This window comes from Phoenix dactylifera, chromosome 9 (genome assembly GCF_051530095.1).
Source record: "Phoenix dactylifera cultivar Ajwa chromosome 9, Ajwa_hap1_PhDact_Kaust_v1.1, whole genome shotgun sequence".
Lineage (NCBI taxonomy): Eukaryota > Viridiplantae > Streptophyta > Magnoliopsida > Arecales > Arecaceae > Phoenix > Phoenix dactylifera.
Window position 1 is genome coordinate 10883802 of NC_143198.1, and position 22936 is coordinate 10906737.

General features: G+C 39.4%; 3 protein-coding genes across 5 annotated transcripts; 2 read left to right on the forward strand and 1 right to left on the reverse strand.

Annotated features, from left to right (window-relative positions):
- The first annotated feature begins 325 nt into the window (after nucleotides 1-325).
- Nucleotides 326-7643, forward strand: LOC120106905 (glucan endo-1,3-beta-glucosidase 4-like). 3 transcript variants are annotated; one of them, XR_005508894.3, is made up of 3 exons: nucleotides 326-975; nucleotides 6489-6594; nucleotides 7351-7378. XR_005508894.3 is itself a non-coding variant. In XM_088704218.2 (3 exons), the coding sequence occupies exons 1-3, from the start codon at nucleotides 2806-2808 to the stop codon at nucleotides 7370-7372; spliced, it is 393 nt and encodes a 130-aa protein (XP_088560344.1). In that variant the 5' UTR covers nucleotides 2671-2805; the 3' UTR covers nucleotides 7373-7643. The 3 variants fall into 3 exon arrangements, 2 of the variants coding, with proteins under 2 accessions (XP_088560344.1, XP_088560343.1); XM_088704218.2 differs by lacking the exon at nucleotides 326-975 and adding an exon at nucleotides 2671-3070 and having other exon boundaries at nucleotides 7351-7643; XM_088704217.2 differs by lacking the exon at nucleotides 326-975 and adding an exon at nucleotides 2671-3070 and having other exon boundaries at nucleotides 6489-7643.
- A 361-nt stretch (nucleotides 7644-8004) lies between these two features.
- LOC103721929 (uncharacterized) lies at nucleotides 8005-12658 on the reverse strand. Its single transcript, XM_008812317.4, has 5 exons — nucleotides 12529-12658; nucleotides 12179-12249; nucleotides 11936-12016; nucleotides 11769-11812; nucleotides 8005-8331 (listed from the first exon to the last, which is right to left on the reverse strand). The coding sequence occupies exons 1-5, from the start codon at nucleotides 12566-12568 to the stop codon at nucleotides 8232-8234; spliced, it is 336 nt and encodes a 111-aa protein (XP_008810539.3). The 5' UTR covers nucleotides 12569-12658; the 3' UTR covers nucleotides 8005-8231.
- Nucleotides 12659-19856: 7198 nt separating this feature from the next.
- Nucleotides 19857-21945, forward strand: LOC103721933 (desmethyl-deoxy-podophyllotoxin synthase-like). The gene is made up of 2 exons (XM_008812321.5): nucleotides 19857-20777; nucleotides 20890-21945. The coding sequence occupies exons 1-2, from the start codon at nucleotides 19908-19910 to the stop codon at nucleotides 21511-21513; spliced, it is 1494 nt and encodes a 497-aa protein (XP_008810543.2). The 5' UTR covers nucleotides 19857-19907; the 3' UTR covers nucleotides 21514-21945.
- Nucleotides 21946-22936: the final 991 nt, after the last annotated feature.

A 22936-nucleotide genomic window follows, 5' to 3' on the forward strand; every position in this document is an offset into this window, starting at 1 on the left:
GACAAGTGCAGCTTCACAGATATTACGATCTGGCAAATGATAAGAATGTGATTGATCTACAATCCCATTGATCCATGACAAATTTGAAATTTAAAATTGTGTCATGAAAATAGATTACACGAGGTTGCTGCATTCAGACACATTCCTTCTAGTTCCGTGCCAAGCAACAGCATTAGCCCGAACGGCAATCAATGATTTCTTCACCGGTACACATTGTATCTTTCGCAGGAAACAATAATTGATCTTCCCGTTGGATCACATATTGCACAGCTTCGAAAGCACTTTAATTTTTTTCCCTCATCTACTTACACGGATCTCAAAGTAGTTATTGTGCGATTCAATGATTGATGTCGTCAAAGAAGAAAATTCATTCTTTTGCATGCACGATACAACCCGATCCCTTTCCTTAGGTGAGGATGCTAAAGCCGTGGAAAGAAAACTTAAACATCATAAATAATACGATGCATGCTAGAGAGGAAGTACTGCGACCAAGAAAAAATAGTTGCTTAATATCAAGAATAAGACTCTTTTTGACTTTCTTCATCACAAGGTTTACCTATCCTGATTCCCTAATTACAAGAAAACAATAAAATATTCTTCCAGATCCAAATCTATATATTTAAATTTAAACCATAATGACTAGGGAACCACAATGATCACGGGTCTGGGAAAAATCTTGGCCGCGACTGATCCACACTTTCAGCTGAAGAAATAACGTGAAGAAGAGCCTCCCATACCTCAAGCATGAAGGAATGAATCTCAACTGTATTTAGTACATTGAAGAATAACCAACCACCAACTTTTAGAAGAGCAGCAGACCTTAGGAATATATCATCTTGAAGGTGTGCTCATCCCATACTAATCCCCCGATAGAGAACCAGGAGGAAGAGATGAAGAAAAGGAACAAGATGACATCCAGTCTCACCGTGATGCTAATCTGTTTGTTCTTTTTTGTGCTATCAACGTCAAGATCAGGTATGGCGACTAAGACCCATTTGAATTGTTTCTTCTGATCTTTCTTACATGATTCTATTTATAATCATAAACTCGTGTCTTGGAAAAATATGACGCATTAAGTTATATAGATAAATTTATGGAAGTCGCACAGCACTCGTTGACTAAAAATATCCTTTCTTTTGAGAATTTAACATTCTGCCTTCATGATTTACCATGATTTTAGATCTGAAAATTTCACCACACTTTTAAGCGTTTTTTTCTGTATTCTGGGGATTGTCTAACTAGAGAATATAGGAGAAATCTAGAAAGAATGAAGCCTACATGATAATGATGATAGAGAACTTTAATGATGGCATGTGAACTATGTTACCGTTTCCTTTAGCATTTCATGTAAAAACACTTGATTTTGCCACAGGGAAAACACACATTTTGAGCATAACTCGTGACGCATTTAACATTTCTTTTCAATGTGAATATTTCAACCAAGAGGATTCTCAGTTCTGCCAATTCAACAGCAATACATTTGTAATCAGACAACTCAAGCAAAATAATAAAGCTATAATAGATGGTAAGGTTAGCCAAACTGGTGCCAAAATCCATGCCCTGTGTCAATATGGTATTTGTGTGTATCGTGCTGACACATGTTATGCTTCACCTCATCACTCAGGCATTGAACCATCCAAAGGCCCTCCTATTCTTCTCATGATCGAGAGCTCTGAGGATCGGGGAAGAGAGAGAGAGAGGGCACCCGATGTTGAGACAGTTGAGGGCCTAGTTAACATTTGATGATCCAATAGGCTGAGATGTGGCGAAGGCAGAGGAAATTGAGGTTGGAGGAGCGGAGGAGAAATGATGGCAAGGGCCCTGTAAGCTTTGCAATCGGCAAGGGAAGGTATGACGGGGTCCAGATAGTAGAAAAAGAGAGGAGGAAGAAATATTATCCTTTCTCGGTGATTATAGGACAAAAGAATCCCAGTTGGGCCTGCTCGGAACAGGTGGAACTAACTGGTCGGAACAGGGCGGAACATGCCCAGAACTGGACGTTTGGGATAGTTCAGTGAATCCTGGTAGATGAGAATTAGTTAACAAATTCTCTGGTGCATAAGTTTTGTGAAACTGCTCCACCAGATAGTGCAAATTAATGTCATCTCCCTTAAGGCACTCAAATTAATGAAATCAATTTAGATAATCCAACAAAATTATCACTTATATTCAGGTACTGACAGGATGAGTTTTCCAACTGTATGATCAGTAGCACTAGGAGGCCTTTGGAGTGGTCTATAGAGTGACGGCAACAGAAAATGGGCAGTTAAAAGCCCTTGACGGTACTAAGAAAGTGGTCTATAAATCCATAGCTAAGAACATTTGCCATTCACAAGAATCACACTGTAAAGTTCAAAAGAACTCACGTACTAAGAAAGTACGAGGTGCACAACAGAATCCTAAACATTGTGTGAGAAAGGTCATGGATCAGGGGAAAAAAATTGACTTGACCTCCTTAATATCAGAACACAACAAACTTCAAATAGAATGGAAGGGGCCTACTGACTAAACTTCATTCAAATATTACATAATCTGACTAACAACAAATACGTTGATCATAAAAGAACAGACATTGACATTTTCTTTCCACACTTGTTCTTTCAATTACTTTCATCTTTGGAAATTGCAGTCAGTTAATTTTTATCCTTACAGACTCAGGCTGAAAAGCCACTATCCTTCAACTAATGTAAGAATTATAAAAAAATGGCATAAATAATCACGAAGCTCTATGTCGAGACATGATGAACATGAATGATAAGATAATACCGATTAAACTTTATACTAATAATTCAGTGTATAAATTGTATGATGGATGAGGCATATCCGGTGCAGCAGTGGTGTGTAGCGGATGAACAAACACCAGATGATGTTCTGCAGCAGGCTATGGATTGGGCATGTGGTATTGGGGCTGCAGACTGCAGGATGATCCGACCAAACAAGCCCTGCAACCTTCCCAATACTGTCAGGGACCATGCATCCTATGCCTTCAACAGCTACTGGCAGAAATTTAAAAACCATGGAGGTTCTTGTTACTTCAATGCTGCTGCCATGGTCACTGACTTGAACCCAAGTATGAGCTCTATATCTCCACTATGATGACTAAGAGGTCCAAGTCATCTCATCTCATTTAAATTCATTTCCTAGAGTTGCCTGAAAACATGAAAATGAACCTTAAAAAACTATCTCTAATAATTAATTTTATTGAAGAACCAAGTTGGATCCACATCAAGACATACTCTACCTTTTGATATTCATATTAAGTATCAGAACGATATTTTTCCACAAATATCACGCATACTACTGGGCATAATTTCATCCTCCATTTGTACAACAAGGCTTGGAGTCTCTCACTCTCTCTCTTTCTCTCTGTGTGTGTGTGTGTGTGTGTGTCAAATGTTATTAGAAGAGAAAAAATTTTCAATTTGTTCTTTAATGTGATAATAGAAAGAGCTCATAGCTTGATTGCATGTACCTCATCGGCCATCCACTTGCCCACTCAAAATGATCTTCCCTGTCCATGTTTTTTGTCATATTTCTTTTCTTTCTTTGTTTTATAGCAAATAAATTCTATCCATTTTTTGCATTCTGTCCAATTTCCATATCAAGTTGTAATACCCAGTAAACTAGGCCCGATCTACTTAACCGACCTACTTGGCCCAGAAAAAAGAAAGAAAAAAAGAATTGCACACGTGCAGCGCATGCGAGGAGGGAAGAGGATTCCTAATGGGAGTATTCTTCCACCCCGAACAAAATCTGACTCTAAGCCGGATTCCAGTCGCGACCGAGCCTATTTAAGAGCCCCTCTCTGATCCCTCTATCACCCCACTAGAGATCTAGCCTCGATCAGAGCTCACCATCGGAGGATTTCTTTGAATCCCTCTCCGAACGCCGATCTCCATTTGCACCCGGCCAATTGTCGCCGAAAACCCAAGACCCAGCCTCCTTCGATCTACCCTTCTTCTCTTTCTTTCGGACTCCTTTGAGCCCCAATTCCGACCCACGATCGCTAGAGTTTTGGTGAAAAAGGACGATGCCTTGTTTTCTCTATTTCGGTAGGCCGACCCTTGTTTCTTCTTGTTTTCAATAGGTTCCGCCGATGGTGCTTGTCGCTGGGGTCTTCTCCTAATCCCTTGCAGTAGCTTGTGGCCTTGGTCGGAGTCTCGATCGCCGGGATGTCTTGGTTCCATGATTTAAGAGGTTGAAATTCTTGTTTTAGGTGAGTTTTGCACCGCCAACCGCCTGTTGGCCCGCCATGGATCCTTGACCCCAAGCACCACTTGCAGCCACCCTCTTTCTTGCTCTTCCTTAGAAAAAAAAGCTTTTTCTATTTCTTTCTTTCTCTTTTCTCTCTATTTCATCCTCTCTAAGGCTACAAATGGATCGGGTCGACCCGAGATTCGACTCGGCCCGACCCGCATGGACCCGACCTGATCCGAATTTTAGGACCCGCGGGTCCGGGTCGGGTCCTAAAATTGGATCCGAATCATTTTCTGGGTCGGGTCTGCATTTACCGAACAAACCCGATCCGACCCGAATGGACCCGAAGAGAGAGAGAGAGAGAGAGAGGGAAAAGCAAAAGGGAGTTTTTTTCTTCTTTCTTTTTTTTTTGTGTGTGAGTCGTGGCACTATTGGTCCGCTAGGATTCTCTCTCGATCTATTATTATTGATACCTCTGGTGTCTCGGTAGCTGGCTTTTTTTTTTTCCTTCTGTTTTTTGGTTTTTGTTTTTTTTAACTTTTGCAGGGAGGAAGTGAGGGAACACTGCACCGGATATGGGTCATGTGCCAGTTTTCTGCATTGGAATTGGATTTTGGAAGAAGGTCTCGGATTTTTTTTGTCCTCGTAAGAGGGGAGCTGGGAGACACGAGGTTCCGTCCAATCAGCCATATAGACAAAAAATAGTGTGATATGAAATTTGGCTTGTAGACCGACTTAGTTAGTAAGTCATGGGTCATCTGTTCTGACTGGAGGTTAATTGCAAATGCAAGTCTTTCAAGTCATGGGTCACCCAGCACCTCATAATTATGATATGACCAAATTAGATTTGTCCAAATTTTTTTCCAAAAGCACAAAAAAAGAGATCCGATCCGGACCCGAACCCGACCCGACTCAGATCCGGACCGGACCCGACCCGATCTTCAATCGGATCGGGTCTGGGTCCAAAATTAGGACCCGAACAAAATATCGGGTCGGATCGGGGTCACCCAAGACCCGACCTGTCCCGTCCCATTTGCACCCCTAATCCTCTCTTCCTTATTTCTCTCTCTACTCTCTCTCAGATAGTCGGACCCGGTAAGGATGCCTCTCAGTGATTTTTTGATCGACCATGGTGAATAATCCTGACCCAAGATCATCGGGCGACGTGCCAACCCCACCTTAGCCTTTGTCGAACACTATTAGATTAGGTCACCTTGATCTCTATTGAACCATCTATACTCTAGTCTAACAATGATCAAATAAATTTCGCCTTAATTGGACCGACTGAGGTGTCAGGCACCCCACTTGATCGGCTCTATAAGAGTATTAAAATTTAGAATTTTATTTTTAAAAAAATTATGAAAAAAAATTAATGAAAAATATAATTTTTGAATATTAGGCTCTTAGAGAGACTTTCAAAATTAATTAGGTAAGTAATGTAACCCTTTTCTAGATTTATCAGCAAATTATAAATATTTTTTGAATCAAATTATTCTTGATTTACGAACTTGATGCATAATGTTTTATTATTATATATGCCTTTTCTGGAATATCATATGATTCTTGATCGAACGTATTGACTATGCTCGATCGATTTCGATGTCGTGTGATTTTATATATCTTACCATTTAGAATATTAAACATGCTTTTAACTAAAAGAGTTTTGATTCGAAACAAATTTGGACTCATAGCCAGACTATATTTTAATACCTTACTAGTGGAGATTATACATTGGCCCTTCGATGCCTTACTAGTGAAGGCTATACTTTGGCACTTTGATACTCTGCTATTGAAAGTTATGCAATGGCACTTTTATATGATCATAATTCATGGTTGTCGAAATGAACTTGATGTTATGAAAGAAATTGTTCATGAACGAAATTTGAATTTTGAAATAACTGGATAGTGTTTAAATTTGGTTTTAAAATGATGAACTCTGCATGCTTAATTTCAGCATACTATTGTTATTTTATTGCTTGATTTATCTGGTTAAAATGTTCATTGCTTATTGGATTATCTAGCTCATTACATAATTTCTTACTATTTTTTACAGATTCAAAAAACTAGCTTGACTCTGATTTATCATGAGAAAGCAACTAGAGACAAAATTTTGACTTCTAAATTTAGATTAGGCTTTTATTAAAATTGATACAAAACTTTAGAATATTATTTAATTTTATGTGATATTTAATTTTGAATTAGTTATTTAGGATAAAGTTTGAGTGTTATTATCTAAATTTATTCCGTCGTTTATTTATGATATAATATTGAGATGCCTTGCATACTTGCAGAACGAGTTCCTTACGAGTATGCGGCGGTTGCCACAACTCTTGGTTCGCGATCTCGGGTCGGCGGCGTGACAAACAGCAAATGCATTCCATCCACGTTCCATATCAGGTTGGTGCATACACCGAGTAAAGTGGATAGTTAGCAAGGTGAATGGATTGCAAATGTTATTTCTACTACTCTCCATGCATTTCATCTAGATCCAATCACTTGCCACATAATGAGAGCTAAAGAGAAACATATGGTAAAAGGATAATAAACATTTTGCACCAATATTGAAAAGTGAGAAATAATACTCATAATGCAATAGGTCAGTGTCATATAAAAAGTTGGAATACTTGTATGAAACTTGGCATATTGGGAACAATTTTGTAAGGAATTTTTTTGGTTAGGATGTTCATTTGCTAAAAGATTTATACAAAAGAGAGAGAGAGGGGACAAAAAAAAGTGTAAGTTTTTCTAGAGTTGTTAGAACAATTAACCATTACACATCAATTTCAGGAAACCATAATGGTATGTTTAATATATAGAACTGACTGTGAATATAATTCTAGTCTGCAATAATATATACATTTTGTTTCCACCATTATTATTAAGTTATTAGAGTTTACTTCGTGCAAACAAGGGAACATGGAAGTCATGTTTCAAAAGTACGATGTTTTGTCAACTAAAGAACAATTTCTGCAGTCCAATTGACAAGCCTGAAGCATTGGCAGGCACCCATCTCATCGTTCTCTCACAACTGTTGACTGAGAGCAGACAAACAAGGCCATACACATAATCACATTTTCTCACGCGTGTTATATGTCATATACAAACTTGTCTGTTAATGAATGTCATGATCTTTTCCCTTATAATTGCTTGCAGATCATGGTTCATGCCACTTTGAATCACTCCCCTGATGCTACGAAGTTGTGTCATCATAAAGATTTCAAGCTTTTCCCGTCATGATGCTTGAGCTGATCATCTTGTGGGTCAAATCTCTCCCTTGGTCCAAAGAACAAGGACAGGCAACAGATTATGATATTTCCTTTTCTAAATTTTGGAATTTAAATTCCTTGCATTTGTCTCATTATCATTATGGAAGTTCAGATATCAGTTTATGCTGTTTTCTGTGATCTAAGCAACAAGGATAATCAACAAAGTGCCAGTTTTCTGTAGTTTCCTGTGTACCATTGATCAGAATTTAATATTCATATGAATAACCACATAGTTTGTAATTTCTACATCATGTTTCCTAGTTTATTTACGGGCAAACATTACCAATTATGAAAACCATTTTTCACACAAATGTGACAAAACGTCCTTTACAAATAAACCCCATATGAATATCAAGCTGCTGGGGGCAAATAAACTTTTCTTTGGAAATATGGAACTTGAGGTGAATTACACTACATGTTTTCTAATCAACTGGTCTTGCCAGAATGCTGATGACTGCTTCAAATGAAATGTACTCTTAACATTCTAACACACAAGATAAAACTCTTGATAAACAGAAAAAGCATCACCACATTGGTAAAATGAACAGCCAAAATATTGGGTTTCAGGAGATAAATATGGTAAATTCGATTCACATGGATTTGCATAAGCACATATCCAATGTCCAACATTTAGAAGAATGTAACATTCAGTGGAAATTATTCCCAGAATGCTCCAAGTGTAAACATCATGCCCCAGGACTAAACCATATAAAGCTAAGCATCACAAGCATATAATTTAGAGATGCACTGCCGAAGAAATATTTGCCATCAGAAGAGCAGGCTGGCCCAAGCAGCAATAAATGCAAAGCCACCAAATGGTGCTAGTGAAGAGTACCTTCTGTCTTCAAGGTAAGCCACAGTATAGCACCTGAGGAAATTACAATAATTTCCTTTGAGCTTCTTTTGTAAAAATATCATAATTCTATTAAAAGAATGGAAAGAATTGACAGCAACTAGAACATAATCTGCACATCAGTATTATCTACGGACAGGAGCTATGCAAATACACTTATAGTTGATGTATGACCTATCCATTCTCATAGGTTAATGAGCTACTAGATACTTCTAGAAGAAGAATGTTATGAACAAGAAAGACGGAAGTCTGTAATTTATAGGCAACAAAAGCAAACACCCTCAAACCTTGGTGAATAAAACCAGTTCACCTGTATAGTTCAACCAACAGAACTTTCTATGCAGATATCAATCTTTAGGTTAATGATGCGAGGTATGAACTTGATATCATGTACTTAAATATCATCCCCACTACAGACTACTTCATATACTTAAATATCATCTCTAGGCAACCCAAGTAAATCAAGATAGGAGGTCATCATACATCGACAAACTGAATGATCTACCAACTACCTATCAATTTCTTTTATGCTAGCTTCAACAAATTGCTTTTGTCCTTTTGTAAGGTTATCAACATAGGGGTATCGTTCTCCTATTTATAATTAAAAAATAACACTTTGTAACATAAATGGCAATGGCAAGAGTTTTTCTGCATTTCTCTTGACAGCACCTTTCAATATAGTGCTGATCTACACAAGGTATTGTAGGTATGGATGCAAGAGATAAAAAAGATAAATGTTAAAAGACAGTGGAGAGGGAAGAAAGAGGGTAGTAAGCAGAATATCCTTTGTTATAAAACAATAACATAGGTGATAGTAGAGGCCATCATGGATGAAAAATAATAATTAAAATAAAATCACTCAAAACCTGCTCCTAAATAAATACTCATGCCCTAGATTGATCAATGTATTAAAAAGCAGACAATGGGCACGTAGTGGCCGAGTGCTTTCATAATAGATAGCAAGCACCATGAACCCGAAACAGACTGCTAAAATATATCAGTATTTTTCTAAGTATCAAAAATTAATATGTTCCATCAATTTCATGCAAAAAGCAATGAAAAACAAGCATTAACGGCAAATCTATAAAACATCATCACTTATCATCACAATATCATGTCAACTTTCATATAGTGTCAAGGTCCATAATCTAATGACTAATATCATCATCCACCAAACATAATAGTATCACTTATGAGATAAAAATATCCACAATCATATAATATTAATCATAAAACAAAGATGTCAATCGCATATCGTCAACCATGAAAGATGTTCATAATCATATAACATAATTCCCCAAAGAGAATATCACCATCAATAGATAATAGACTTTTCTAGACTCTAGACCAAAAAGTCAAATGACAAATTAAAAAATGACCATCTTAATGACCAATCTACTTCTAAGAGCTCTACTTCTTAAGCATCAAAACTAGAGGTGACTAAGAGTACACTAGCAGCCACTGTGGTAGGTTTTCACCCGATATACCAGGTGCTTCATACCCAAGTGCCGTACAGCACCCCTAACACACTTAGCATAGTGGTTTTCAACTGAAAATGCTATAGCAGTCAATTTTTAAAACAATGAGATTCATAGATACCTAAAAGTATTTTAAAAAGTCCAAGGTATTTGTTTCTGAATCGGCTGAAAATCAACTTAGGACTTCCTAAAACATATTTTGACCCGAAAGCAGACTTGTAATCAACCTGATGTTCCATAAGGAACTTCCATAATACAGTTACAATGCTAGATATGTAGTCATACTTGTACAAGAGTCCCACTAACCAGAGCCTTAAGGCCTAGCATTAATATCACCTATCCAGCTTCAGTTCTATTTGATACAACTTCATCCAACTAACCTTCGAAAAATGAATCCACTGTTATTGAAGTAAAACAATTAGTTTGGGTAATGCAGCAACCTTGACTCCCTAAATTACCTGAAAACTTGCACCCACACTGGCCTTCTTTGGCATCATCAACGATTGTTATACCATCTATAAGTAAGACAATTTCTCCAAAGTATGAGCAAATATATAAAGTTAAAGGGATTTAAGTTGTTTCTCGTTGAAGGCCTATTGCCATTGAACAACTCTCCAGATTATCCATGAGTAATTTTTCTAATCATTATCGTTCCCTCATACATGCCTTGCCTACAAACTCAATGTGCCTTCTTCCTTCAAGTTCCCCACCATGTAAGTTCCTTGGTATTTTGGACATATTAAACAATTGCCAAGTAAGAATAATTTCCCCAATGCTTGACCTTCATAGCATGAAATTATTTCATTTTAAAGATTGTTATTCCTCGGGTAAATCTTTGTATGATTATGTTTTTTCAGGCATCAAAATATAAATTAAATTTTAGATTACGCTTTTGTTTTTTTGCATTAATTTAGAAATCAGGTATGGTTACACTTTTCTTTCGATTTTCCAAATACACAAAATAACATCTATTAGGACCTCATCATCTAAGTTCTTTATGCGTTCAAAATGGTCTGAATTCTTGATATTACCAAGACACATCTGTGCTAGTTTGTAGACAACAATATTTTTCATCTCTAATTCCAAAACACTTAAGCAAACCACAAATTTTGAATTCCACTTTTCTCTAAAATACTCTTTCTCTAAAATACTCTACACAAGGTTTTACATCTCATAGGACAGGAGCATCCTTGTTTCTCAATGAAACGAGACGCCCCACTGTCCCGCCCCATCCCAGCTACGGTCCCCATCTCTCTCCCCTTTTTCTTTCCTTTCTTCCTTCCTTTCTTTCTTTCTTTTTCTTCTTTCTTTCCTTCTTTTCTTTCTTTTTCCTCTACTTTCCTCTCTTTCCCTTCCATTTTCTTTCTTTTTCTCACCCCTTCCTTTCTTATTTTTCCCTCATTCTACTTCTTTCTCTTTCCTTTCTTCCTTCTTTCCCTCCTTTCTTTCTTTTCTTCTCTCTTTCTTTATGTCTTTTTTCTTCTTCTTCTTTCCTTTCACTTTTTTTCTTCATCTTTCCTTCCTTCTTTCTTTCCTCTTTCTTTTTCTCTTGCATGGATGGGTTTCGAAGTTCCAACCCTATACCGCTCCCATTTTCTTACAGAAATGGGACGGGATGGCCGGAACTTAAAACCTTGACTCTATAGAAATAATCTCTTGCCATTGACTAAAGCACAATCTTTTGTCTTCAGACCTCTGGTTTCTACCATCAGGTGGTGTATCCACCCGACATCAATTCATAAAGTTCTTTGACATAATCTTTTTCCCGTACCTACAAGTTGTACCACTGTGCGTTGATTATTATGATGGTGATCAACTGGATTGGCATATTTAAATTCCAGTGTTTGGATGAATGACTTCAATTTATTTGGTATGCTCAAGAATACTCTTAAGTGGGCTACTGCATGGTTTTTTCGATAATACAGAAAAGCCTAAAACAGATAATAGATGAAAATATAAATGGAATGCACTCACGTTCCAGAGAATGCCAAAATCCCAGCAGTCAATAGGCCTCCAAACTGCACAGAGGACAGAAGTTCGGTACAAAGATCGCAATTCAGCAAACAAATCAACAACAGGAGCGAAAGGGGCAAAAAGTGGATTGTAAGATAATGAAATAAGTAATGCACTATGGTACCCACAATTTGGGGGTGTTTGGTTATGGGAGCTCCAACTAACGCTGCCGTGTGAACCAAATGATACAGAGACGCAGTCTGCCAGACCTGCCAGTTTCAAAAAGAAAAAGAAAAATAAACAAAAATTTGCAAACTAAAAGGAAGGAAAACTACAAGATCCCCGGCTATTTCTGAACACTTGCTAGGTTTCTCTTTTTCTCCTCAAAATCTTACATACAAGAAATAAAAAAGCCCTAAGAAGCTAGTTACCTCTTTGTAAGAAGGGTTTTGGGGCCTGAAGCCATGGGCCCCATAAGTCCCGAGACCAAGCGCAGCAACCCCTGTCTCAAATCGCATAAATCAGAGCAAATAATTTCTTGAAAAACAAGATTAGAAAACTCAAAAAAACGAAGGGGAAAAAAATGAACTCTTCCCCTCGCAAAATCAAATTAAGCTAGTCTAAAGTTACTTCTAAGCAAGAAAAAAAAATTAAAAGATAGCTTCAAAAATGAAGCAATTGATTTCTTTCTCATACAGAGAGAGATAGAGTAAGAGAAAGAAGGGGGCGGGGGGGGGGGGCGGGGGGGGTGTGGTCGCTGGAGGAGTGGGGGAGAGGGTACCAGAAACTGCAGCGACCTTATGCCACACCATGGGATTCATTAGACGGACCGCTCTCCTTCCCTGAGGCTTTTCTCGGTGAGGCAAAAGTTGCCAAGTCCATTCGATTCATGCAACTAGATATAGATTGAAGGCTGAAATCGACCAACAAGAAAAAAATAAAATCATACATCGGACGGTCGACAACATCCATCACAATTCACAAACGGAGCAGTAATGTCGTGCCAGAACGCTCGCATACGGACGTGCTCCATCAGCCGTCGGTCATTTCCAACGTTAATCACTGCTGTCTGTCTAATTTCTCCACCGTTAAAATATTAAAAAAAATTTGCCTGATTTTAAAATATAAAAAATTACTATTTATATGCATATCTTTATAAAATATTTATTTTACATGTAAATTATTCTTTTTTTATTTATATACTCATATCATCTAATACTATTAAAAATAAATAATTTAAATTTGAAATGACTAAAAATATTTTTCCAAAGGATGGTGACAATCTTATAGAGATCTTCCAAATCTTCTCCCAATTTTTGGGTTGCAATGGTCGCTAGTGAAAAAACTCGTTTTCGTTTGGTTGAGTTTAGAGAGAGAAGCTCTGGTTCCAGAGAGAGAAGCCAATGGCTAGTCTCCGAGGTGATTCGTAGTCTAACGGGTAGTCTCCGGACGGCAGGGGGATGCATGGGCGGCCGCATGGGAAGCTCACAACAGCCGTGATGGTGAAAAAGGCACTGTTTTCGTGACTCTGTGTGATCTGTGTTCATCAACGGCTGGTTTCCGCCGGCGTGGTCGTCGAGGGTCGAGGCGAAGGGGAACACATCGGGCCGGCCAGTAGGAAATCCCGAAGGGCAAGCATGCACCTAGGGGAGGGTGATCGGCACGGTCTCCGTGGTCAGCTTGGTGTCTCAGGAAAGCACTCCAGGGTGGTGGCAACAGGTGCTACCAACTGTTTGACACGTTGGTTCCGGAGACTGAGTTGCAAGCTGCCTAGGCGGATCTTCGACATGCGCGAGTAATGCTGTAGGCCAGTTCAATCATTCTGGAGGGCGACTCGGCCACGGTTATCGGATAGATTCGGGGGAGGAGGGGTCGAGGGGTGAGAGCACGGACCACCCCTTGATCCGGGACATAGGAATGATGATGAGAGATGGGGGGCCTTCCAGTTTAAATATGTATTCAGAAAAGCCAATAAGGCGGCCGACTGGGTGGCTACCTATGCAGCCTACCACTCAGGGTACACCCTTTGGTCAGGGGAGAGGGAGCTGCCACTGGCACTCCACGAGCTGTTGTATTTCGATTTTATTGGGTGTATTCGTACACGCACTGTATGAAGCACCCGTTTAAGCAATATATATATATATATATATATATATATATATATTATATATATATATATATATATATATATTCTTACAGGTAGACACGCAAATAAAAAACTTGATAAGGATACAGATGCAAATTGTAACTTTACAAGGATACTCATATAATTATGCAAATTTAGGAGGATATACACTTAAAAAAATCTAATAAAAAATGATCAAAATTTAATAAAGATAATTCAGTTGTTCATAATAAAAAATATGGCAAAAAAATTTAATATTATCATGTCATATGATCTCATGTTAATATCAAATCTTATAGAATGAATCATATTGTTTTTACAAAATTCTCGCCTAAAAATTAAACAACAAATCAATATTTATCGATGGGAGGCAAAATGGATCGTCCTACTCTAGCGTGGAGCCACCCAATTCCAGCCGAGCAAGCCAGACCTCGGTCCTACTAAGAGCCAGGCTGACCTTGGACCCTGCCTAAGGCCGAGCCGACCTCGGCCAGAGGCCAGGCAGACCTCAGACCCCACCAAAGGCTGAACCGACCTCTGCCCTGTCAACCCTAATTCCGTCGAAGATCCCGTGGATCCCCAGAACAAAAGGAATGGTTGATCAAGCACCTGGACGTAGGTCGTCTTATGAAGGTCAAGGTAATCTGAGGTAGCCAGTTTCGACAATAGGTCGGCTATGGAATTCTCCAGCCTCTGGACTTGCAGGATCTCAAACTTTTCAAAGGCTGAGGAGGCTTTCTTAACTTTTAGCAGGTACCACACCATCATCGGGGCCCTTGCCAAGTCTCCTTGAACCTGCCCCTCCACCAATTGAGAATTGGTGAAGACCTTCCGGCGTGGAACCTTAAGCTCTTAGGCAAGCTTCAATCCAATTAGGAGGGCCTCATATTCTGTCTCGTTGTTTAAGGCCTGAAAACCCAAACACAATGCATATTTGGCTATGAATCCCTTAGGGCTTGTTAAGATCAATTTAGCACTACTTTTATTTGTATTGGAGGATCCATCCATGTGGGGCGTCCACAAATCCTCCGGCTCATGCTACACTGGCGGCGTGTTGTCCTCCAAGTGCTTGGAGATTGAGCATTCCACAATGAAGTCTACCAATGTCTATGCCTTGATAGCATGTCGGAGATGGTAGTGGATATCAAATTCGCCAAGCTCTAATGCCCACTTTTCCAATCTTCCCAATGAATTTAACCTTTGCAGTACTTGTCTCAGTGGTTGATCGGATAGGGCAGTGATTGAACGAGTCTGAAAGTACGGGCAGAGTTTCCTCGCTAAGATGACCAGGGCATATGCTACCTTCTCCAGCTTGGCATACCTGATTTTTGCATCTTGGAGGACCTAGCTCGCATAGTATATAGGCTTTTAGATTCTGGCCATCAAGAACCATGCTCATGGCCATCAAGGAAACCATAAGTTAAAGGTAGAGTGAGGATGATAATGTTATTTCGATGATTAACACAACAATTGAGGGAATATCAAATTAATAATACAATTTAACTTGATACATCACTAATACATACCACACCCTCGATACACTCACGATACATTGAGAGATTGAGATCAAAACGACTCACAATGATTAACAAAAAGATAAAATATGTAGTAGAAAATGATAGAGAGCTTTTAAAATCTACTTTCGCAAAGTTTCAAGTGAAGAATACCCTTAAGGGCAAAACTGTAATTTTATTGTTAAGGGTATGAAGCTCTATCATGCCATACACTCAAAATTATTTGAAATATGTTCTATTGATCCTATGAATTAGTCTAACCTTAAGATGCAGGAAATTATGAGTTGAGCGACCCCAAAGAGGTTTGGAGTCGATCCTGAAACATATGGCACGCACTAGCACGGAGTGACACACTTGGCACAGAGTAGGAGTCGACCCCAGAAGAAGTGGAGTCGACCCCGGCACGTTTTGGAACAATCTGGCACTTACTTGCAAAAATGGCATAGATGAACAGTAACTGGGGCCGACCCCAAGTATCCTTGAGCCGACCCCAACTTGCAACCTCAAAGAAAACAACTCTTTGGAATTTACTGAGAGGGTCGACCCCAAATTTTCTTGAAACGACCCCAGGAAGACTTGAGCCGACCCTAGTGGAGCCGACCCCAAGAGAACATGAGCCGACCCTAGGATGAGTGTTCAAAAAACATGTCTCTGGAATTCCTGAGAGGGCCGACCCCAATAGAGCTTAGGTCGACCCCAAGAAAGCATGAGTCGACCTCAGTGAAAACAGTCAGAAAAATAAGGTTTTGTAGTTCCTGAGAAGGCCGACCCCACTGTAGCAGGGGCCGACTCCAGAGAAGTTTGAGTCGACCCCAAGGCTGATGAACAGTAACTTAAGTCGACCTCGGAAAAGCTTGGGTCGACCCCAGCACGAGTGACAGCCCAACGACTAGTTCTGCAGAAGTACTTTTTGAGCTTCCAACGGCTAGAAATGGCTAGTTTTTCAATTCAAACAGTTGGAGAGTGACCAATAGAGGTTGGGGAGGTATTTAAGAGACACTATTCATCAGAGGAAAATATCTTTTGACATTAAAGAAGAATATTCAAGAGTAAACCCTAGAAAAAAAAGCCTCATTCAATTATTTCATCAAAAGGGCCAAAAGAAAGTTGTTGAGCAGTCTCAAAGAGTCATCAATAACTCCACCAATCCTTATGAAGCGAAGCAAGCTTGACAAAGAAGAGAATAGCTCCTCCAAAGCGATAAACATTCTCTAAACTCTTCTTTGTAGTTTATAATTGTTTTATTTGCTCTCTTAAGAGCTCTCTTTTGTTACTTATTAATCTTGTTGTAAGGTTAGTTGGTAAGCCCATAAAACCAACATTGTAGGTTGTTGGTGAGCCCGCAAAACCAAAGTAGGTTATTGGTGATCCCGGAAAACCAAAGTATAAAGGTTTTTGGATTGTGAGCCCGGATAACAATCCAACTATAATCCGCGAGATTATAGTAAATTTCCAAGGAGATGCTTGGGGAGTGGACGTAGGTGCTTAGGAGAGCATCGAACCACTATATGTCTTGTGTGTCTGTATTATGTGCTTTTCTAATTTTACTACACACACTTAATTAATATTAGCTAAACTACCCATTCATCTATTAATTTGATTAAGGGATTAAAAATTTAGAAAATCCAATTCATCCCCCCCTCTTGGCTTGTCACTTAGGGTAACATAGAGTATCTTGCTAGGGATCGGTTTGGAGAAGTCTTGGGTTAAGTTTAATGTAGTATCTTCTTAGGGTCTGGAAGGTCTCATCCAAGTTGGCAACATGGTGCTTGTTTTGCCTGCTCTTCACTAGCATGTCATCGACATGAACTTCCTTGTTGCAGCCGATCTACTCCTTGCGCCTTTATGAGTCAACTCCAACAGATTGTGAGTCGACCCTAGATCTGTCTCAGAAGATAGACAAAAAGCCATAAAATTCAACTAAGTGCCAAGTCGACCCATGAATACACGAGCCAACTCCAACTTAGCAAGAGTTGACATCAAACAAAAACAAGCCAACCCCTAAATAGCCACAAAGAAAAGACAGAGAGCTGGAAAAATTATCGGATGGGTGAGTTCACCCATAGAATTCACGAGCTGACTAAAGTCGATCCCAGAACGACTATAGTGGAAAGACAGAAAGCAGTGAAACTTATTTCATTGAAGAGTTGATCCCTAAAAGCAATGAGTTGACCCCAATCATTTGAGAAGTTGACTCCTGAACTGAGAGAGTCGACTCCATAAGTGCCAAAAATGAAAGATGGTGCGGTAAAAAAACAAAAAAGCAAGTTTGATACGACTCACGCAGGCCATGAAGAAAGTTCATAAAAATCAAACCCCCAAAATTAACTAATACTAAAATTTTCTAATAAGGCAAAACTCATGTTGGATTTTGAGATTTGTGCCTATGGGATCTATGACCCATGCGGCCACATGTGCTAGGCATGCCAACGTCACCAGTTCTCCAAGGCAAATACTTGTTCTGCCAGGGATCATAGCCCCTTCATTAGGACATTTGCCTTCTCCTCTTTAGAAGAGAATTTGAACAATTACCCTATTTGAGAGAGGGAGAACTTGAAGCTCTCCATCAATCCCGCATCAAACCTTCATTTCCCTTTGAATGATGTCCAAAGAAATCCTTCGCCCATAGACTTAACAATTAAACTAGTACTCCACCGATGCCAAGTTTCTTCAACTTCTTCGTCGGAAAAAAGCCACCAACTACATATGCTACTGCAAGGTGGCTATTTCCCCCGCATCTCCCATCTGAATTGCCGTTTGCCTTACTCCATCTGACCTCGCTGGGTGCACCTTGACCCACATTGCCCTTTGTCGACGGACCAATCTCCTCCAACCGCCTTCCTAGGCATTTTGATCTCACCAGGCGCATTCTCGGGATCTTGTCAGGTGGAGGAAAGGCGCGATCACCCCTTTGAGCCTCCCTTCCCTCTGCCATGAAGGGGGCATTTAGTAACCCCAACAGGATCACCACCGTGATCTAAGATCTTTGGTGATTCGAATATTAGAGTGATTTGATCTCCAATAATTTAAGATCAATGTGTTTGGTAGGTTATGGTCCAGTGATTAAAAATCTCCAGATATCCATGAGTAACTTGTTTGGTATGGTACGGAGATTCAAGATCACCGACCACATAATACCACAAATACCCCTGATGTATCTTAGATGGATTTTTTATGTGTTTTTAATTCTCATGAATCAAAAATATAAGTCAATTTGCTAATTCCTATAATAGTTTCATAATTTTGTCACATATTCTACTTTTAGTATCCCTTATCATATATTTATTAATCATATAAAATATATTATAATAAAATATTAATATATTTATCAATATATTAATTATTAATATATTCTATAAAAATATATTTATTACTCCTATAAATTATTAATATTATAAAAATATGTTATTTTTATTATAGAATTAATATTTTTATTTATACTTATAATAGATTTTTTAATACTAATAATTATTTTGATTAAAAAATAAGGTAAATAGGAGTAATATATTAAATATTTTCATTATATAAATATAATAATATAATAATATATTTCTACTATAATTTAAAATTATCCTTCAATAATAATATGATTAGTAATATATTATAATATAATATATATCATTAATATAATATATAATATCAACATAATATTATATATATATATAATATTGACATTATATATATATATATATAACATTGACATAATATATTGATGGTATATTGATATATTAATTTTTCTGCTAAATTGAGGGGTATTTTTGTCTTTAACTTTCAATCCAAGATCACTGCCATGGGGTGATCTTAGATTTCCGACCTCAAGGACGGATATTCCATCACCGGGTTGGGCGATGATTTAAGAAGTGGAGGTGATTTAGGATCACTGCCACGTAGGATCACCGTGGTGCAATCAAATGCGATGATTTTATCACCTCCATCCACATCATCCTTGATCCTGAGATGATGACCCCATACCAAACGCTCCAAAAGAGGGGTGCATGAAACCTTAGCATGGCCTTCGGACGTAGTCAGCCCGCACACTGCTGGCCGGACCTCACGTATCCAAAAAGCATGGTGTATTATTGTTGTAGGTTAGCAGGTTTTGTTGGGCCCACAACGAACGGCAATTCAATTTATATTACTTAGAGCTCAGCATTTTAATGAATTGCATTCCCTGGAGCATTTAGAGATGCCCCGCCACTCCTCACATGGGCTGTCACATTGTCAACAGCTGGCTAGATATAAATTGTTGCTTTTGCTATCAGGCCTGTTGCTTTTGCTAATGATGCAGAGGATTGATAAGCTATTATTTTTTAAAAGTTTTTAAAAAAGTTTCCACGTTTTCCTGAAATGGAACCAAAACAAAATTGTTTGTCGTAACATGACCGAGAAACTCAACGCCCCACACATAATGATTCGATCGGATCTTCTGCACCCCTTATAAGTCTCTCTTCCCCCACCTAGTCTAACAAATAACTCTACCATTATAAGGTCTCTCTCCACCCCCCTCGCTTCCAGTCCACCATGGAACTTTTCTACTGCTCCCTCTTCCTCATCTTCCTTCTCTTGTTCCTAAAGTTCCGAAGTTCTGGTGGCAGGCCCCATTCCAAACTGCCCCCAGGACCATGGGAGCTCCCCATCATCGGCAGCATCCACCACCTCATTGGCTCTCTGCCGCACCGGTCCTTCCGAGACTTGGCAAGGAAACATGGACCGCTCATGCTTGTAAAGCTTGGTGAGGTCCCAACCCTCGTCGTCTCCTCCCCAGAAGCAGCCAAAGAGATCATGAAGAGCCATGACATCGCCTTCTGCAGCAGACCCCTGACCGTAGCTCTCAAGATACTTACATACGGCGGCAAGGACCTTATTTTTGCCCCCTACGGCGACTACTGGAGGCAGTTGCGAAAGATCTGCATCTTGGAGCTGCTAAGCCCCAAGCGCGTACAATCATTTCAATCCATTCGGGAGGAGGAAGTGATGAACCTCATCCAGTCCATTTCGTCGACAAATAATGCCTCGCCGGTGAACCTTAGCGATCAACTTTTTACGATGACAAATAACATTACGACGAGGGCTGTCATCGGAAACAAGTGCAAGGATCAAAGTGCATTTTTAGCAGCATTGACCGATTCGATAGAGGCAGCAGGGGGCTTCAATCTAGCCGACTTGTTCCCGTCATCATCCATCGTGAGTTTCGTCAGCGGGATGACGCTCAAGGTGCAGAGGTGCCGCGAAAAGGTTGATCAGATCTTGGATGGCATCATCCGAGAACACAAAGAGAGGACAAAGACTGAATCCACGGAGGAGGATTTGCTTGACATCCTCCTAATAATTCAGGAGGAAGGTGGCCTTGAATTACCTCTCACAATGGATGCCGTTAAAGCTGTTATCTTTGTAAGTTCTTCTCAAAGAAAAACATCTCTTCAAAAAAAAAAAAAAGCTCTAGCTTTGTGTTTTAATTTCTAGCTGCCACGATACAACACTTTACTAGTTTATTTTTCGGTAGGACATTATTGGAGCCGGAAGCGAGACATCAGCCACCACTCTGGAATGGGCCATGTCGGAGCTCATTAGGCATCCAAGAGTGATGAAGCACGCACAGTCAGAGGTAAGGGACATATTTGGAGAAAGGGCAAAGGTGACTGAAGCAAAGATCAAGGAATTACACTACTTAAAACTAGTCATCAAAGAGGCTCTTAGACTGCACGTTCCAGTGCCACTGCTACTTCCTCGAGAGTGTCGAGAGACATGTGAAGTGCTTGGATACGAGATTCCTGCGAAGACAAGAGTGGTTGTGAATGCATGGGCAATTGGGAGAGATCCACAACACTGGGGCGACGCCGAGGAATTCAAGCCTGAGAGATTTGCAGGTACTGACATTGACTTCAAGGGAACCGATTTCGAGTTCATACCTTTCGGCGCTGGAAGGAGGATATGTCCCGGGATGTCATTTGGGCTAGCGAACGTGGAGCTTGCCCTTGCTTGTCTTCTCTACTATTTTGACTGGAAACTTCCAAATGGGATGGAACCCAATGATCTCGACATGGCCGAGTCCTTTGGAGCGACTGCTAGAAGGAGATTGGAGCTGTATTTACATGGTATCCCTCATACTTCTTGTCCTACACCATAGATGTGAATTCTGAAAAGTAACTTCACGCTCTATATGGTAATCCAACATATTGTCCTGCCTAGCAAGGTCCAAGAGTGATTCTAAGTTACTTGTGAAGGGTTCTATTTATTAACCGTACTTTGAAAGCTGAAGAGTCGTATATTTAGAAGACCATGATATGTAAGTTCAAGGAATAAAATTAAGTGTTCCCACGTATCTCCACTTATCTCTCTTCCTCTATTATCCGCCACTAGAAACTTTTTGGGAGAAAACTCATCATACTTATACCTAACAGATCGATCATAGTTCAATAAATTTCCAGAAACCCAACTTTCTCTAAATTGAGAGATTTTATCTCTATTTTTTTTTAATTTCTTTAAATATGAATTCTGCAATTGCCAAAATTTAAAATGTATGATCTTATCCTAATAGTAACTCTGCAAAAAACTACCAGAAAAAAGAAGGATGTGACCTTTAAGATCATAATTTTATTTGCATCTTTATAATGAAAATTTTGATTGCACTTTCATCATTAGAGATGTGAAACACAAATATTAAATAAACCATCCCCCTACCCGCGCCCTCCCCTCCTCTCTCCCATCCCCTTCCTAAGCCTTATGGAAGTCAGTTTTTGCTATGTTAGGAGTGTTGTTCACAAGAATGGTAAATGATGGATCTTGAATGCACCCCATGATTCACCAAATCCACACACTACACAAAAAAAAGACAATTACCGACTCTTATTTGCCGACGCTTATTCCATGCGTCGGCAAAAATTTTTCCCCGTCAACATTTGCCGATGCTTTTTAAAAGCGTCGGCTAATGACGCCGCTTAAAAGCGTCGGCTAATGACGCCGCTTAAAAGCGTCGTTGAAGTTAATATGTAATTGACGACACTTTTAATAACGCTTTTTAGCGTTGTTAAATAACAACGCTTAAAAGCGTCGTTAAAGGCGTTGTCGGAAGCCAAAAAACCACCTCATTTTAGTCCCACGTTGACGGTCTAAAAAAAAAAATAACTGTTTATATAGCCAAACCCAACCACTTCGCACGGATGAAATGAAGTTACCGATCGGTAAGATTGTTTGTATTTCTAAATTGAGGAGAAGATGCAGACCGCAAATGGTAACTTTCTTGGCAAATGGTAATTCACGACGCTTTAAAGCGTCGGTAAAGACGTCGCTAAATTAGAATTAGCGACGCTTTTCAAAGCGTCGGAAAATGTTTTTTCCACTGTAGCATAGGCGACGCTTTACCGACGCTTTGAAAAGCGTCGGGATGGTTTCTACCGACGCTTAAAAGCGTCGCTAATAGCCAAAACAAGCGTCGCTAACGTCCAAGTTTCTTGTAGTGACACCTCATAGAACTCAAAGCTCTCCCCAGGGAGGAGGAGACAAAACTCCAACTCATCTAATTCTAGGCCCGCTCCATATCTAGCTTGATC